Source organism: Haliotis asinina, chromosome 11 (genome assembly GCF_037392515.1).
Source record: "Haliotis asinina isolate JCU_RB_2024 chromosome 11, JCU_Hal_asi_v2, whole genome shotgun sequence".
In the NCBI taxonomy this organism is placed as follows: Eukaryota; Metazoa; Mollusca; class Gastropoda; order Lepetellida; family Haliotidae; genus Haliotis; species Haliotis asinina.
Window position 1 is genome coordinate 24,988,261 of NC_090290.1, and position 17,238 is coordinate 25,005,498.

Genomic DNA, 17,238 nt, shown 5'->3' on the forward strand with positions numbered 1-17,238 from the left:
GTCTAGTTTTTGTCATGTCAGCGATATTACTATAACTGAAACAGAGAGAGATGTTTGTGTCATTAGTCACTGTATCAAGTCTGTTGGTGACCAACTCCTACTGCATGTACCATTGTTGTAACCGAGATGTTATACTGAATTTCTTGGTTTCCTGATTGAATTTTACCTGTTGTATAGGGCAAACTGTCCTATGCCCTGGAGAGTTGGATGTGTCAAACCCAGTCAAAATGTCTTCATCAGGCCTAATTTTGTTTGATTTGTTTCTCTTCAGTCTGCATAAAATGATTAGACTATTGTTTTTGTATTTCAGATGAAGATGTTGATCCAAAGAGGTCCAATGTGGTTAAAACCCGCTATGCTTACATGGAAGTGGTTCAGCCGTGAGTGTTGCATACAGTGTAGTAGTTGATTCATGTCAGATATTCGCCCCAGTAGTTAGCTGTGCAACAAATGCCATCCATTGCTTACCTGTGTCAGAGATGATACCAAGTACAGCATTATTTTTATTGTATGTCCAGTTCATAAATGTGATTGTGTCTTGATGTACTCTTATAGGTAAGACTGACTCTTGCATGATCCGCCTACATATAGCCCATATATGCCAACAAACTCACCAACCACATCAGTCAACAAACACACGATCCACATCGGCTAACAAACACACCGTCCACATCCACCCACAGACACATTGTCCTCATCGGCCAGCAAACACACCATCCACATCGGCCAGCAAACACACCATCCACATCGGCCAACAAACACACCATCCACATCGGCCAACAAACACACCATCCACATCGGCCAGCATGCACACCATCCACATCTGCCCACAAACACACAGTCCACATCGGCCAACAAACACACTGTCCACATCCGCCAACAAACACACCGTCCACATCTGCCCACAAACACACTGTTCATATCAGCCTGCATGCACACTGTCCACATCAGCCTACAAACACATCGTCCCACATTAGCCCACAAACACACCGTCCACAACGGCCCTCATGCACACTGTCCACATCAGCCAATGAAGACACTGTCCTCCTCGGCCCGCATTCACACTGTCCACATCAGCCAACAAACACACCGTCCACATCAGCCTACAAACACATCGCCCATGTCGACCCGCATGCACATGATGCCACATGCATACTACCCATATGCATATATATACATATTTGGATCCCACGTTCATACAACACAATGCATATATACATGGTCATGACTTTCTTAGCATATCTCTATGCTAGCTTTGTTAATGGCTGCAAGATATTGTTCAACAAAACAATTTCATAGCTTTGATGAGTGTAACACCCAGACTTCAACATACTGATGAGAGTCATAGCACAAGATCTTTTTGCTGAAAGCTGCCAAGGGTCCTGTGATGATCTTAGCTCTAAGACTGTAGCTACTGTCAAATGTTTTATAACTTCAGTGATAAGATTGCCATATGCTAGTTGTCCAGGATATTCATCCTTACTCACTCACTCCATCAGAAGGTATGTCTCAGAAATCTTAGAAGCATTTCTGAAAGCAGTGTGATCCAATTAGAGTAGTGTGTATAAAGCGTGATGTGTATCTAATGGTGAGGACTTGTCAGTTCATCGTCTCAGATACTTAACATTGTCAGCTGGTAATCTCAATGCCCAGGACTTGTAATGGATTCCCGTGGCCTGGGACAGATTAATTGAACATTTATTCATCTTCAGACTGGTTTCAAATTGTAGTTCCATATCAACCTTTCCTCATATGTGGCAGCATCTCCCAGATGTAATACAACACACTGAAATTGTAGATTTGAGATTAGGATCTACATGACATGAAGATATATAGATATAAGGTTTACTAAGATTCCATATTTACAGTATGCAATATTATGTAATGTTTCAAAGATAATGTATTTTGAGTTTGTGTGCAATGTGAAACTGTCTGTGACTGTCAGGAGTATGCAGAAACAGCATGTAGTCCTCCTTGATTCCAAAACTACCATCACAGTTAATGTATCGCTTGTAATTCCTCCAGCATCCTGTGGTGTCTGTGTCTGTGCTATGGAGCAGAATACATTGTCTGTTTGATCACTGGTCTGGTTTGCAGGTGCTGGACGATGATGACCAGCACTGTGGGTAGAGCTGGTTAATCTCCAGGCGCGCCAGAATCTTGCTAGGGGCCCCGCCACGTTTCATGTTTATCATGTACATGGCATTTACGCAGCCAGATATATCACTGGCTCCACAGTGTCCAGTGCCAACGGGTGTGTCCATCTGTTCAGAACACCTGGATCTAAAGCATAGACACAAAGACTGGCTAATGTCAGAACTGTATGATAGGGAACATATCCATGTGCAGTCTCTTTCCATAAATGAAAGACATTTGGTCATGATATTTTTGTTTTAAGCCATGAAATCAGTTTGTGGAGTCTTTGTGGTAACATTTTAGATATTCCATCCAAATTAATAACCCTATTTCTGGCATTTCTGTCTCCTGCCACGTAACATTCAGTGTTCTGTCTCCTGCCATGTAACACTCATTGTTCTGTCTCCTGCCGTGTAACATTCAGTGTTCTGTCTCCTGCCATGTAACACTCATTGTTCTGTCTCCTGCCGTGTAACATTCAGTGTTCTGTCTCCTGCAGTGTAACATTCAGTGTTCTGTCTCCTGCTGTGTAACATTCAGTGTTCTGTCTCCCGCTATGTAACACCCGTTGTTCTGTCTCCTGCAGTGTAACATTCAGTGTTCTGTCTCCCGCTATGTAACACTCATTGTTCTGTCTCCTGCAGTGTAACATTCAGTGTTCTGTCTCCTGCAATGTGACATTTCAGTGTTCTGTCTCCCGCTATGTAACACTCATTGTTCTGTCTCGTGCAATGTAACGTTCAGTGTTTTGTCTCCTGCAATGTAACATTCAATATTCTGTCTCCTGCAGTATAACATGTCTTCCGTCTCCTTCATTGTAACATTCATTTTCAATGTAACATTCAGTGTTCTGTCTCCTGCAATGTGACATTCAGTGTTCAGAGTGTCTTGTGCCATGTAGCATTCAGTGTTCTGTCTCCTGCAATGTAACAGTGTTCTGTCTCCCGCCATGTAACATTCATTGTTCTGTCTCCTACAATGTAACATTCATTGTTCTGTCTCCTGCAGTGTAACATTCAGTGTTGTGTCTCCCGCCAAGTAACATTCAGTGTTCTGTCTCCTGCAGTGTAACATTCATTGTTCTGTCTCCCGCTAAGTAACATTCAGTGTTTTGTCTCCTGCAATGTAACATTCAGTGTTTTGTCTCCTGCAATGTAACATTCAGTGTTCTGTCTCCTGCATTCAGATTACAGGGGATTCAGACAATAGAAGCACAGTGGTTAAGTTCCTTACATAGCTCACAATGTGTGATCATACATGTATCTATTTCTCAACATGCAGAGAATTGCATCTGGCTCTTGATCAAGTTATTATGAAAGGTGTTCAAATGTTCATTGCTAAGGTTGTGGAAAGAAAACGTATTATTGTTTTTGTAATTAAAAGGCAAATTTCAAAATACCAGTTAAAAGCTCCTACACTTTAATATATCTTTGAATTTCAAAATAAGATCTTCGCTAAGGTATCTTTGTGTGCCATGATTTATGGCAACTTTATATGGGGAGATCAGGCCTGAGTATGGTGGTGTCATGTTGATCAAGCATATCCGCATATGGTTTGTGGAGAAGCTTTGATTATGTCACATGATCTATCTGAAAGAGGGAATCCTGACAGTGTTAGTAAAGCAGGACCAGCGTTATGATCAAGAATATGATCAAAGTTATCTCCCTGTTTGATCCAAAAATAAAAATATAATTTATAAATATTTTTACTTTGAGATTTTTTTATGTACAAGCTTTGCATGAGTGTTTAATGAGACTGTTCTAAAATGATAAATATGGCTGTAATATGATTCCTCCAGGTATTGTTACTGATTGAACAGTGATGCTTCATGGTTTTAACATGTGACACAACACCTGCATTACCTGTATTTTTGTAGTCCAGAACATGAATATTCCACATTCAAAAGTTTACAAGCAATAAGTCACTTTCCTTTCCTGTCGTCAATGTCAGTAGAACTCAGCAGTAAAAAATTTGATTTGAAAAGATTATGTGATGTTGAAGCAGCCTGTAGTGGGTATCTGTGATGCTGCCGATGGCATCATTGGACACAGATTGGAACTGCTTGGCATTAATCTCATTGGGAAAGGTCACAGAAAAACTTCAAGTGCAGCCTGTTATACAATATTTACAAATTTGATCCTCTTTCCCCCAAAATGCATGGCGTTAAGATTTCCATCACCAAAGAAATGGCTGCTGGTAAAAAAGGCTAATCGTCTTATTTCTTGGGGAAGACATATCTTGGGATGCCGTTATTTCATAAGATTTCCTCACATTCTTCCTGATGTCATCTTCAGCTCATTTGAAGCAACAAACCCAGGCTGTGCCATCTAAAGGAATTGGTCCAAGTGGCCGGTATGGCATGCAGGCTTCACCACTGCAGTCTTTTGGCACTAGTCACTTGAATGCTGAACCTGTGACAGCCATGAACATCGTGTAAACTACATCAGCTTGCCAGCGGGAGCCTTCTAGCAGCAAGATAGAATTATTCTTAGAAATAAGAAGAGTATTTCGACAGATATTCCAGTCCAGAAAATAGGTCCTTCTAGGAGATATGGGACTTTTCAGCCATTTTTTCTTAATTACCTTATTCTGTGTGTGAATTTTCCCTATTTATCTTCAGTCTGCTGACAAGGGGTGAGGTTTTGTAAGATTAAGTTCTTCCTAGTGCCCCCTTGTGTGCTGAAATTGAGTTAGTCTCTGTCACTCACGCGTACATAAGCCATTGAAATTAATTTATTTAACAGGTCCATTCATGTGCAGTGCATATAAAGTACAGTGTGCATGGGTTGCTGTGGTAGTATGTAATGTGTTGTACATGGAGGGAGTCACTCAACTCGCCATGTGGCAGCTTACTTCTCTCCTCGTTATGCTCATGTCTGTACATTTCTTGTTGAAGTCACATCAAATATGGTATTCATGAAGTCCAAGTTGTTCTGGATTTGTTATATTCCATAGTTTATGGGTATTTTTTAATACTTTATCAGGGAAATATATTGTCACTTAAATATTTTACAACTGTCAGTAAATAAAAAATATGTTTTAATGCTCAAAACAATCATAAGCCTGTGTTTACAGTCATGGACACTGATCATGATGAAATAGTTTGCTGTCTGTATTATGTTGCTACTTCTCAAAATAGGAGTGAGTAAGTGAATATGGTTTTATTTTCCATTTAGCAATATTCTAGCAATATCATAGCGGGGGACTCCAGAAATGGGCTTCACACATTGTAGTGGGGAACTGAACCCAGGCCTTCACCATGGTACACAAATGCTTTCACCACAAGGCTACCCCACCACCAACACAGAACAGTACATAGCAAACAGTTAATATTATTATATATTAAATATGATGAGATTATATATTACTATAAATAAATTTACCAGAAGGATAATTGAATTGAGATAATGCTCGTTGAAGTTTGTTTTTCCGTCCTCAATTTTCTCCACTGTTTTTGTGTTTTTATAATTATTATGTTATATTATCATTCATAATACCTCCTACTACTAGGCTATGAATGTAGTCCCGTAATGATGCTGTGAGCTCCTGAATCGTCTTCACATCACTACTTTGTACCTATTTCTACAAAGCAAACAACAATAAAACTGGAATGTTCTTAACTTTTTTAATTTGTTTCTTTTTAAATATTCTGCTAAGCAGATATTCTTTGCGTTATTCAAATTGTTCTTGTACCCATTTTTTCTTTTCTTTTGTTTTTTAAATTATTCTTGTGACCGATTGACCTGTTCCTCTCAAGCTTTGTAGGGAGCAAACTGAATATTATTGATGACATTATGCAGATTTGGGCTATTTCCAGATAGCACAGTTTGTTAGCTATGTGCATGTTTATATGGGAATGAGTCATGTACTGACCGTGCAGGCCATACTCTGCATGTCAGGAACATAGGTTACATAGTAAGTCTAACAGTGGAAATCATTACATTGCATTAAACTCTAATGTTTTTCACTTATCCTACAAATGAACGCAAATAGTTTTATTTAGCTTTTAGAGCTGAGTAAAATGTATGATGTTGTGTTTGTTTAATTTTCTGCAAGAAAACAAACAAAACTGACCTTTCTCATTTTTTTTGTTTCCAATAAAACAAATATGGGCATGGTAAATGCAGCAAATGGCAAAGTTAATGCATCATTGTTTGTTTGTTGTTAAACACTGCAGTCAACAATTACCCACTCATTACCATGGTAATGGACTAGACAATCTAGTGATCAGTATCATGAGCATCAATCTGCGCTTTTGGGATACAGTGGCATGTATCAACCCATCGCCTCTTACGACAAATTTGTTTGCTGAAGACCAGTCAACAAGGGTCAAATGCATCATGAAATTAATGCACCACTGGATAAACACCTGGGCAGATTCTAGCCTAAACTGAACCATTAAGTTCATGCATCACTAGATTTACACCTGGGCAGATTCTAACCTAAACTGAATCATTAACTTCATGCATCACTAAATAAATTTGCTGCTGACCCTAACCTAAAAAAGGTAATGCATTCCTGAATGCACTGATCCTTGCCTAAAATACATCAGATAATAAAATATTGCTTCACTGTAGCCTAAGTTGTTTCAAGAAATGTATGTGAGCAGACCTACTTATCAGATGTTGAAATAATGTTCCCTTCATCAGAGATGAGCAGCATTAGGAATGTCCTTGGATATTGGGTATATTGAGAGAGCGAGGGGCATAGACACATCCATCAAACAAGGTAAAAGTTCCACAACATCAAGATTTGCCTGCTCATGTAAGACACAGATCAAATCAGCCAACAAAATACAATTTCAAATCATCTGTAAATGAGTTTTCCATGGTCTTTCGTAGTTTACCATATCCACAGTTACTGGACATTTATGCAACCTGAATTAGTATGGTTTTGTCTGTAATTATGTGACTCTGACACAGTTGTCAGTAACAAAGACACTGTCACAAGCAGCAACAACTGACCCATCTACTTGTCTAACTAAGACCAGTTTGGAATATAACCTTGTGAAAATAATATGACTAGCGTTAAACAATTTTATCGGTGGGTGATGGTTATCATTTTAGATGTAGGGGTAGCCTGGTGGTGAAAGTGTTCGCTTGTCACACCGAAGATCAGGGTTCAGTTCCCCGCTAGGGTACAACATGTGATGCATACTTCTGGTGTCCCCCGCTGTGATATAGATGGAATACCGCTAAAGTGGTGCAAACCATACTCACTCACACATACCATGTGGAACATGTATAATGAATCTGAGGAAGGTAAGTAATACCTATAAATTTACATGTCAGCATTTATTTCACGAGACTACTGTTATTACTGACTAAAAGCAATACTAATTCTAGTTGTGTGTAGCTGTAGTTCACTTGATGCATTTTCCATAAAATAGACAAAAACAGTTTTAAATATCTGTCAGTTCATCAAATGCGTATTCATAATTAATGTATTTACGGTATTTACACATTTCAACAAATACATTACTTACAGAAACTATCAGGGACATCTTCCGTCTTAATGTTAACAGTGAGCGGTCTGAACTACAAAGTGCATGGTGGGATTTGTTCTGGTGTCTTGACATTTGGAGCTACTCCTTTTCATTAAAACAGATGCTGGCGTTTAAAACAAATAATTTTATCACATGTGAAGTTTCAATTTTCTCAAAAGTCTTGCTCGTGATGCCTAGTTATAACCTGATACTTTGTATTAATCTGTCATTCTTCTTATTTCACTAGGACATTTGAAATGGGAAAAAAATAATCACTGGTCAAATTCATCATGGACGATATTATGAAGCAACAGTTTTCCATGAAGATGTATCTCTCCCTGGCTTCATTGGATAGTCTGTTGAATAAAGAAATGTAACAAATGCTGCCATATCGTGACTTCACAGTATTTGATCCTCGGTCCATGTTCAGGGGGTTATTTGTCAGAGATTATCATAATAGCATAGTCTGATGGACTCATTATTAGCTAAATTACAGCTGATAATCTGTTTATATTTTGTGAGAATGGTGTGTAACTGAACAAGCTTGATATTACGGCGATGGACCTAGGAGCTTGGATGTCACACTCAAGTCTGTTGACACACTCAGCATAAATGGTAGCTGAATCTAGTCATCTTTTCATCTTTATTTAGCTGGCAATGATAATACGCTGTTTGAAAATAAATGCCTTGAAATCCTTTACTGCATAGGATCACAGAGAGTAGGTATGTGAACTCAATGACTTTAAAAATTGAATAATTTATAAGTTGCTTTCTTCTTTCAGCTTTGTTGACAAAATATGTTGGAATGAATTTTTGAAGATATCTTTTAATTGTTTAGTAGGTTTTTTGTGTCAGGACTATTCAAAATAATTTTGTTATACGGATATAAGCTAACTGATGCTTTCAAGACACATGGAAAGCTCCAGGCAGCAAAAGGAAAAAACGTACAATTCAACAATTACAAATAGTGTTTAGTTCTTGTTTTCAATAATGGAAGGGTAACTCATGACAAATATATTACCATAGGTTACAATAGATTTTTAAAATACAAATTTGAAGTGGTGATTGCTAAACAACAAAATGAACAAATTCAGGGATATTAAACATGGATTATTTATAAAGTGAATTCTGTATTATGATGTTTTCTAGGAAGGAATGACACTCAGGGCAGATTGGGCAATGTTTCTTAATGTAATAGTACAGGTCAAGGGAAAATAAATTGATTACACAGCAATGAGATTTTCCACTGTATAAAACTATGAATAGCATTATATCAAAATGTTTATTTGAACTGTCCAAAGGATTTATTTGATGAAAAAAAAATTAAGATGTTCTGACAGTTGTAATCTCACAACCTAGTGAGAAAGAGACTGACTTGTAGTAACGGCCTCATGACCCTGAGTACAATTCTGAAGTAATATCAATTTATGCATTCACTGTTTCTCGTTTGAGTATTATGTCTTGTTGCCTTTCTTTGTCCTTATATATATATACTCACAAATTTCTGAGAAGGAAAAGGAACACATCTTTGGGTTAAACCTATATTTATTTCACAGAAATATGGATTTGTGAACAAGCAAAACTTGCTGATGTATAGACCTCTCCAGGTAATGTGTTGAACCAGCTGGGCCTTATTCTACAAGACTAAGATGATCATAAGTCCCAAAATCTAGCATATACACATGACTGTTGTACCTCTAGACGTCACTTAGAAGAACGTGACCCTGGTTAGTACACACAGATAGTGCTCCACATAATATACAGTCCTCTAACGAAATTCAGGTAGTCAGCAGTATGAAGTCAGATCTTTAAGGGCATCAGTGTCAGTGTCAGTTGAAGAAATTAATTCATAGGAGTGATAATGACGGATGAGCTGTTTCATGGTCACATACGGGTAAAGCAACAGCATGTGGGATTCATGCTCAGTTTCTGCAATATTTCTTCACGATTACCAGGATAACTCATACAATCCTGTGGCTGAGGCCTAATCATCCTGGTTGTCAGTGGATTTACAGAAGATATGATGGGATTATAGGAATTGTTAACCTCATATTTTGTCCTGCAATCTGTGGTCTAAATTTGATGGAAAATCCCCAAATAAGGATGAATTCAATATGAGTGAGATAGAAGATGATGTAGCTGTAGAAGTAAGCAACGTAGCCATCTTTAGGTAGCAATTGGGAACCAAATAACAAAGAAATTTTCTCAGATAATTTTTCTAGCCTTATTTTCCTGAACCCAGGTTTGTTCGCTATAACTACCTATAGTAATTGAAAGCCAATGATTGCTGGTTTCATTGATTTTACTGGGATGAGGCCTGTGCATGAACGAGTGATTTGAGGGCTCACCTTACCCTAAGTCATTAACCATTGCACGAAGCCATTGTGAGTTCAGAATTGACGGCATACGCTTGCAGTGTGTTCATCTTTGCTTGATGAGGTCTCGATAATGCACACGCTAAACAGCACATAGATCGAAAGACAAATTGAATATGGGTATCGATATCACTGCTTTTATCCTTGATCAACATAGCCATTGTGCTACGTCGCAAACACATATTTTTCATCTATTTCTCATAGGTCCATCAGGCTGTGTCACAGATATCTTGCATGTTGCACTCCATCATTTTGGGATAAAATTGATCGGTCCTTTAAGGTCGGACAGATATTTACTCTGGATTTGAAATCTGATGTGCCTTATTTTAGTCCTAAATTTTTTCCTTAGAAGCTGATTTCACGGATCAGAATATGTGTAAACATTTATCGGCAAGTGCATCATTAGCTACGACACTTTTTGTCCCATCGCGTACGTTTATGTGATTCATTGTCTGAAAATCATTGCAGAATAAGCAACAGAGCTGTTGAACCTAAATAATTGCCTTAGTTGACCTTGAAAGAATACATTAAGAAAAAGTATTTGACAGCGTGTCCGTAAATCCTGTCCCCTCTTGTCCATTATATATTATGGGAGTATTGAAGCCTTTGTAAAAATCACTTATCTTCAGTAAAGTGGATTTTTTCAAGCAATTTGGGAAAACAAAAACAAAGGACATGCACAAAAGTATAAGGCATTACAACAAATGGTTAGTTTAATTATACTTTTCTCCACTGAGAAAATGAGACAGATAATGAGGAAAATTTTTCTTTTCATTCAAGCCACACTTAGTACATTGAGTCTTCATTGGAACATGCGAAAGTGTCATTAATTCTGTTGAAATACTGATGCATAAATTGGATTAATCATGGATATATGTGACTGATAAGTAAAAAACATTGTAGGTGCAGTATTATATGGTGAACAACATAGCAATGTGCAGAGCAGTATGATAAACCATTCCTTCTCATTTGATTTGATTAAGTTATTACTTCCACGAGGAGTACATGCTGCTGCATATTTGTTTTTTCAAAAATCCTCTCATCAAACTCCACCTTGGACTTGGGCTTGTGCTTGTAAGGTGTGCCAAACAGCAGCAGATCCTGGTGTTTGGGAAAATTTGATGCTGTCTTGATATGACATATGTGGAGGTCTACTGCGTGGACCATTATGTATCTGTCTGTTAGTCGCTTCTTATGACAAGTATGGTTTGCAGAGGACCAGTTCCTACCTGGATTGATAAGAGGCATGTTTACACTTGCTCTTTAAAAACAAAAACAATTCCAAAAGTTGACAATTACTTGAAGACACTGAAAGACATTTTTACCACTGAAGCATTCATCTCTAGAAGAAATAATAATGGTGAAAGCTTTTAAGCCAGATGGTTTTCTCTCATCCCTGTATTTAACCTGGAATGACTATTTAACCAAAACATGTTACTGACATTGATAATTGATGTACTCATTGTACTCTATGTACATATATTCTTCTTAATGCTTATCTTTGTACTCATTAACTTGTGAACGATAAAAAAAAATAAATAAACAAAATCTTACCTGAATCTTCCTGGGTTCACTTCTCGTGTTGTCATCAGACTAGCTTCAGTCAACCCTAATACAAAATCACTATCATTTATGGGTAACCCGGGCATAGTGCCTCGTATTCATATGTTGTCATTGTTCTGGTGTTGTGGTGCTTTGACTGCTAATGTTTCATATTGAAGCAGGCATATTGTTTTCATCGGTATGAACAATGTCTGTTAGAGGTCATAACCCCAAACAGTGTATAGAATGTTTGGAGACATTATTTTCCAGTCATTCAGTGTCTTTTGTTGCACAAATAAATCACTTTTATCGGAAAACAAAGCGCTCTGAAGGCACAACATAAGTTCCGTGTTCCTTTTGAAATTTAGTTGCTCACTGTCTCTATGTACAAGCATACACACGTGAAATGAATGCACTGAGGTTAGACTCGGTGTCAGTGTTTTAAAACATAACCTTGAAAAAGAAACGTGCCAACTGACATGAGTGAGTATGGTTTTTCTCACTTTTGGCAACCATCCAGCAATATCTCGGCCAGAGTCACCAGAAATGGGCTTCATGCATTGTACTTTTTGGGGGAATTGAACCAAGGTTTTCTGAGATGAGTGAACACTTTAACCACCTGGGCCTCCACACACAAAGCCAGGCTAAATTAGAAAAAGATTGTAACATTGAAACAAGAGCCAACCTGAATATACCACAAATATGACTTAACAGCTTCTGAAATCCTGTATTTGAGATGTCATTGACCTGGACAGATAAACTCAGGTACAAAGTTGCGTGACAGGATGACTTCATGTTGATGAATTAGACTATGATTACAAGCTGGTGACTCCTGCCTGTGTGTAGAGATGTACCCAGCCACCAGTCAGACACAAGGCAGGCATAATGATATTTTCAGTACATAAACCAAATCACAAGATTGTTTTGAAATAGTTTGAAGCTGTTGCTCATCTAACTGAAACTGTTTCCAGTCCTACTTTTAAGGCATCAACATTTACAAATTTCTATAGTGAATAGCCAAAGTAACTGTCCAAAGAAAATAACTCACACTCAAATAATTCCCGAGACACATCGTCATTGTTACATGTTTCATTTGAATCAGATTAATGAGTGAGTATCGATGATATAAAGCTGGGATAGTGAATACTGGTTTGTACATTTTCACAACTAGTTAGGAGTTTTAATCACATGATTATACGGATGTTAATGATAAGAGAACAGCCCTGGTTATCTACTGAACAATGAGAGGAAAAGGCATATGCAAACCATCTGATCATGAACATAAGCAACATACAGCCCAACCATTCTGTCATGTAAACAGTGTGATATATGTTTGGAAAGACAGCTGGAATACCTCATGGCATCTGACCAAGTATTCCTTCGTTAATAAAACAACTTCTAAACCAAATATCAGTATGACTTTGCAGAAGCTGTTTGGGTTCTCCTTTCAGATTTACTGTCAGATCAGATGATTATTGATTATTCAACATATCAAAGATAAATAAACAAGTTTGTTCTTCTGTAAGCTTTTGATGTTTTGTGTGTTTAGACTGGTTTGTCTGTGTTTCAGGATCACTCCTGATCAAGCCACAGCATTTGTCCTGAACCTGACCAAAGTGATTGGCCTCAATACAACCTATGTTGATGATATTCAGTAAGTAATCAGCATCCTTGTGTAACATCTAACATACATCGACATGCATAGCTAGCACCTTCAGTTAACATCAACATTAACATCCAATAACATATGTTAATATCCATAATATTAACATCTGCATGTATATCAGCAGTTGATGTGGACATTTAACTCCCACAGGTAATGTAGATAGTTAACATTTACAATCAGTGTCTACAGTCAATGTCAAACATTAACATCACTTGATAACATCTACAGTTAACATCACTAGATAGCTTACACAGAAAGTATCACTAAATAGCATGTACAATTAACACCAGTTTCACATCTACAGTTAACATCATTAGTTTACAATTGTAAAGTTAACATTGCTAGATTACATTTATAGTTAAAATCATTCGATTGCAATACAGTTAACATCATTAGATTACATCTACAGTTAACATCATTAGAGTACATCTGCAGTTAACATAACTAGATTAAATCTGCAGTTAACATCAGTTAGATAACATCTACAGCTAACATCATTAGATTACATTTGTACAGTTCACATCACTATATTACATTTACAGTTGACATAATTAAATTACATCTACAGTTTACATTCATAGTGAATTAGAGTAAATTTAGAGTTCAGATTGTTAGATTACATTTACAGTTTACATCATCAGATAACATTTACACTTAACATCATTATATTACATCTACAGTTAACATCCTTAGATAACATTTACAGTAAATGTCCATGGTAACCTTTACTGTTTACATAAACATCGATGGTCAACAACCATGGTTATACTAATTTGCTAAGTGAATGTTTGTGTTCAGTCTGTGTTATTATTAAATTCACTTCACTTCTTTAATTGATTTGCTGATGTTCTAGTGATATACGATGATTGCATGCAACAGGTTTGAATCCCATAACAACAATTTATTTTTCCATGCAGCCCCCTTGTCACAAGAGCTTGTAGTCAGTGATGATTTTATTGCTTACTCTGTACATGGAAAACATTCTGACATTATGGTGGGATTACACTGATGAAGAGGGAAATCTATAAATATTCACGGTATCAACGTCTGCCTGGATGATAAGATCCTGAGAAAGCCAGCAGATTAGATGTTGCATTCAAACTATTAGTGCTGCTATATTTGATTCTCAACAGGAAACTGATAATTATGGCCGATGTCATGTTATTTGTGTGCCAGGAATGTCTTTGTTATCCTTCAGTGCCGGAGAGTGACATTGGGATATTTCCCTGAAGGAAGCACTGAGCTTAATTTTCTGATAAACCCTTGCAGTGATCATATTGAGAAGTCATAGAAAAACAACCACCCTGTTATTCATATGAGGTTTTGTCCAAAATTAAATTCTGTTTTCTTGGATTTCTTTGACTGAAGAGAAGAAGACTTTTCTGTTGCATTTTTCTTGATTTTGCATTTTGATCATTTTTCCAAACTGCCACAATTACAAGTAGGTCACACCGAGATCGTGTCGTTAGTCTGGTGCCAATGATTACCATTCCACATCGACACGACTTCATTGGGAAACATTTCACATCACATCAAAGCTGGACCCTATCAGGGTTGTTCACATATGGTTTCTTCTGTAACATTTGGAGTACAGGCCAACACAAAGAGATTGCCATTTGATTATATATGTAGCCTTATAGAGGCCCTAAGACATCTGTCATCATCCTTTGCCATCAACGTCGCCTTGGTCACAGAGAGGAAATGGTGCTCAAGACGCCCTTTCTATGGTCTTTTTCATTTTCACACACAGGATTCAGAAAGATCATTACTGCACTGTGGGCAGTTAATTATGGTTTTTAGAAAAGATCACACTGAAAATATCATTTTCTTTTCCCAGAAGAGCCTCCTTGGTTTCATGTTGGCGTTATTTCCTCTGACAAAACAGTTCATACCTCACTTGACTTCAATATGGACCTAGTACCTATGGTTACCTGGCTTATTACAGTCTTCAACAAAAAATTGTCTGCGTCTTATCCGGATGGTGAAATGATAGCAGTGACCGTTAGTCGTTTTCTTCAGAAGCAACCATTATTGATATTTTTGCCTTGATGGTACCTACAAAGGGTTGGTATAAAACCAAAGGAAACTACTCTGAGATTATCCATCATTAGTTGAAAGCAGACAGGCCGCGTGATCCCTGACTTTCAACCTTGGTCTGAAAGAGTTTAATTAATGAATTTGATTGTGAAAACCCTGCACGGGCGAGCCCCATTTAGCTGGCAATGAACAAAGCCATAGTAAGATTGTTTCTGTCTAGGGTAATTTCTGCAGGTAACTTAACCCTTTCATACCTTAGTGCTGGTGAGGTTTGATAATGATTCCTGGGTGTAAGGAATCATGTAATACTGTTTCTCCTTGAACATAGCGAAGAAAGTTGATTGTTAAACAAACTGATTGTGTTGCCAAAATATCCCCTCTGGTCATCCTTGTGCAGTTTTGTAAGTAGGTGAAACAGTCACTTTTGTTGATCATATAGTACAAGCAGCTTTCTGCCATGGGTTAATCTTTAAATTCGTATCTGGAATCAACTCATGGTGCTCTAGTCATGAATGTCTACTTCTCATCTGTAAAATAGTAGCAGATCAGATGCAGTATCAAAGTATACTGCCATCTATTATTTCCTGTTGGTTGAAAATGGGTATGGCTTATAATGTTACCATGGCAACTGAGTTATTAGCAGCTTTGTAATCTAGTAAGACAATTCCAGGTTAAATGTTTCATTTTGACATCACGTTATGCAGAAATGCCTTTACAGAAATCAGTTGTTCAGTGATCTTGCTCAGTTTTGTAAAATATGCAGATTAAGGTAAAATAGCCACAAATATTGAGTTATTTGTGTGGAAACAGCTAAAAATGGTTAAAGGTTAAAAAGTAATAATATAACTATGCTGTGTTATCTAACGTGACAGTTTGTGTACCTGTACATCTTACAGATCTATATTTACTGATCAAAGCAACCATCACACATACACAGACTCTCCTGCAGCGAATGCTAGTCAGTAGGGTCTCATATCAGTTATTGTTAGTGCTACATGTTTGACTGGGTAAGCTTGTGAGAAATGGGACACACTTTGGGCAGTGGGCTGACCAATACAAATTTGAAGTCACCTGAAACCGATTGAAAGTAGACATATGTTTAAAAAGAAGTTTTCTCATTGGTAATAATGACCCACTTGAGGACTTGAGGGAGTAAAAATATATTGACGAACTCAAAAAAAGTATTAATACCTAATGTGAATGACTATAGAATGTGAGTAAACACCTAGTAGCAGAATAAAACTCTTCAGTTGGTGGTATTACATTAATTGTAGAACATTCCAAATAATGGCAGTGTTTTTAAAGTATTTAGTTATGGCAGATCCATCTGTGAATTGTTCGGTGTTTGTAAATCAAACAAATGAACTTCACACAGAAAATACAATTTTATGTAAAGTTTGATTGTTACTACCACATTTGGATAATTCTTTAGTGATCTCTTGGGCCAAAGCCTGCAGCCTCAATAAGCTGAGAACTGAGTGGGAAATCCGAGGAAAGATACTGGCTTGGTGCTGCATTGTGGAAAGAGATGGTCATATTTCATGTGGTGACAGACCACAACTGTCATATTTAGTAGTGTGTCTATGATCTGTTTCCATGGATGACAGTCTGTATATAAAGATGCAAGAAGCTTTTTCTGTATGTTGCACATTTTTAATGAAAAATGTTTTCTGATCTTAGGTAATCAGCTCTGCCTATGATTGAAATGTCACATAGCTTATGTTGTGAACATGGAATGACATCCTTTCAAATAATAATCATGACATTATCTTGCTAAGGGCCATTTCAATAACAAATACTGCAAAGAATTGATTGGCCTGAACTAACCAATGAGCATGAAGCTAAGTTTGTTATTCCATATGAGCATATTTTCTCTCATATCTATTTCCCTGTGAGTAACATTCCAATGTAATCTTGTCCTCTTTCTCAGTGACAACTCCATACAGATGGGAGTTGGGTTACAAATGGTTCGAAGTAACCAATGCCTGCCCTTACAT

At 37.3% G+C, this 17,238-nt stretch overlaps 1 protein-coding gene across 1 annotated transcript in view; it reads left to right on the forward strand.

The window, feature by feature from the left end:
• LOC137255931 (receptor-type tyrosine-protein phosphatase N2-like) overlaps positions 1 to 17,238 on the forward strand; it is a 221,384-nt gene that overhangs the window by 101,052 nt on the left and 103,094 nt on the right. The window contains exons 8-9 of the mRNA XM_067793531.1: positions 311 to 380; positions 13,109 to 13,192. Coding sequence (XP_067649632.1) covers positions 311 to 380; positions 13,109 to 13,192 — 154 coding nt within the window. The remainder of the gene's footprint in view (positions 1 to 310; positions 381 to 13,108; positions 13,193 to 17,238) is intronic.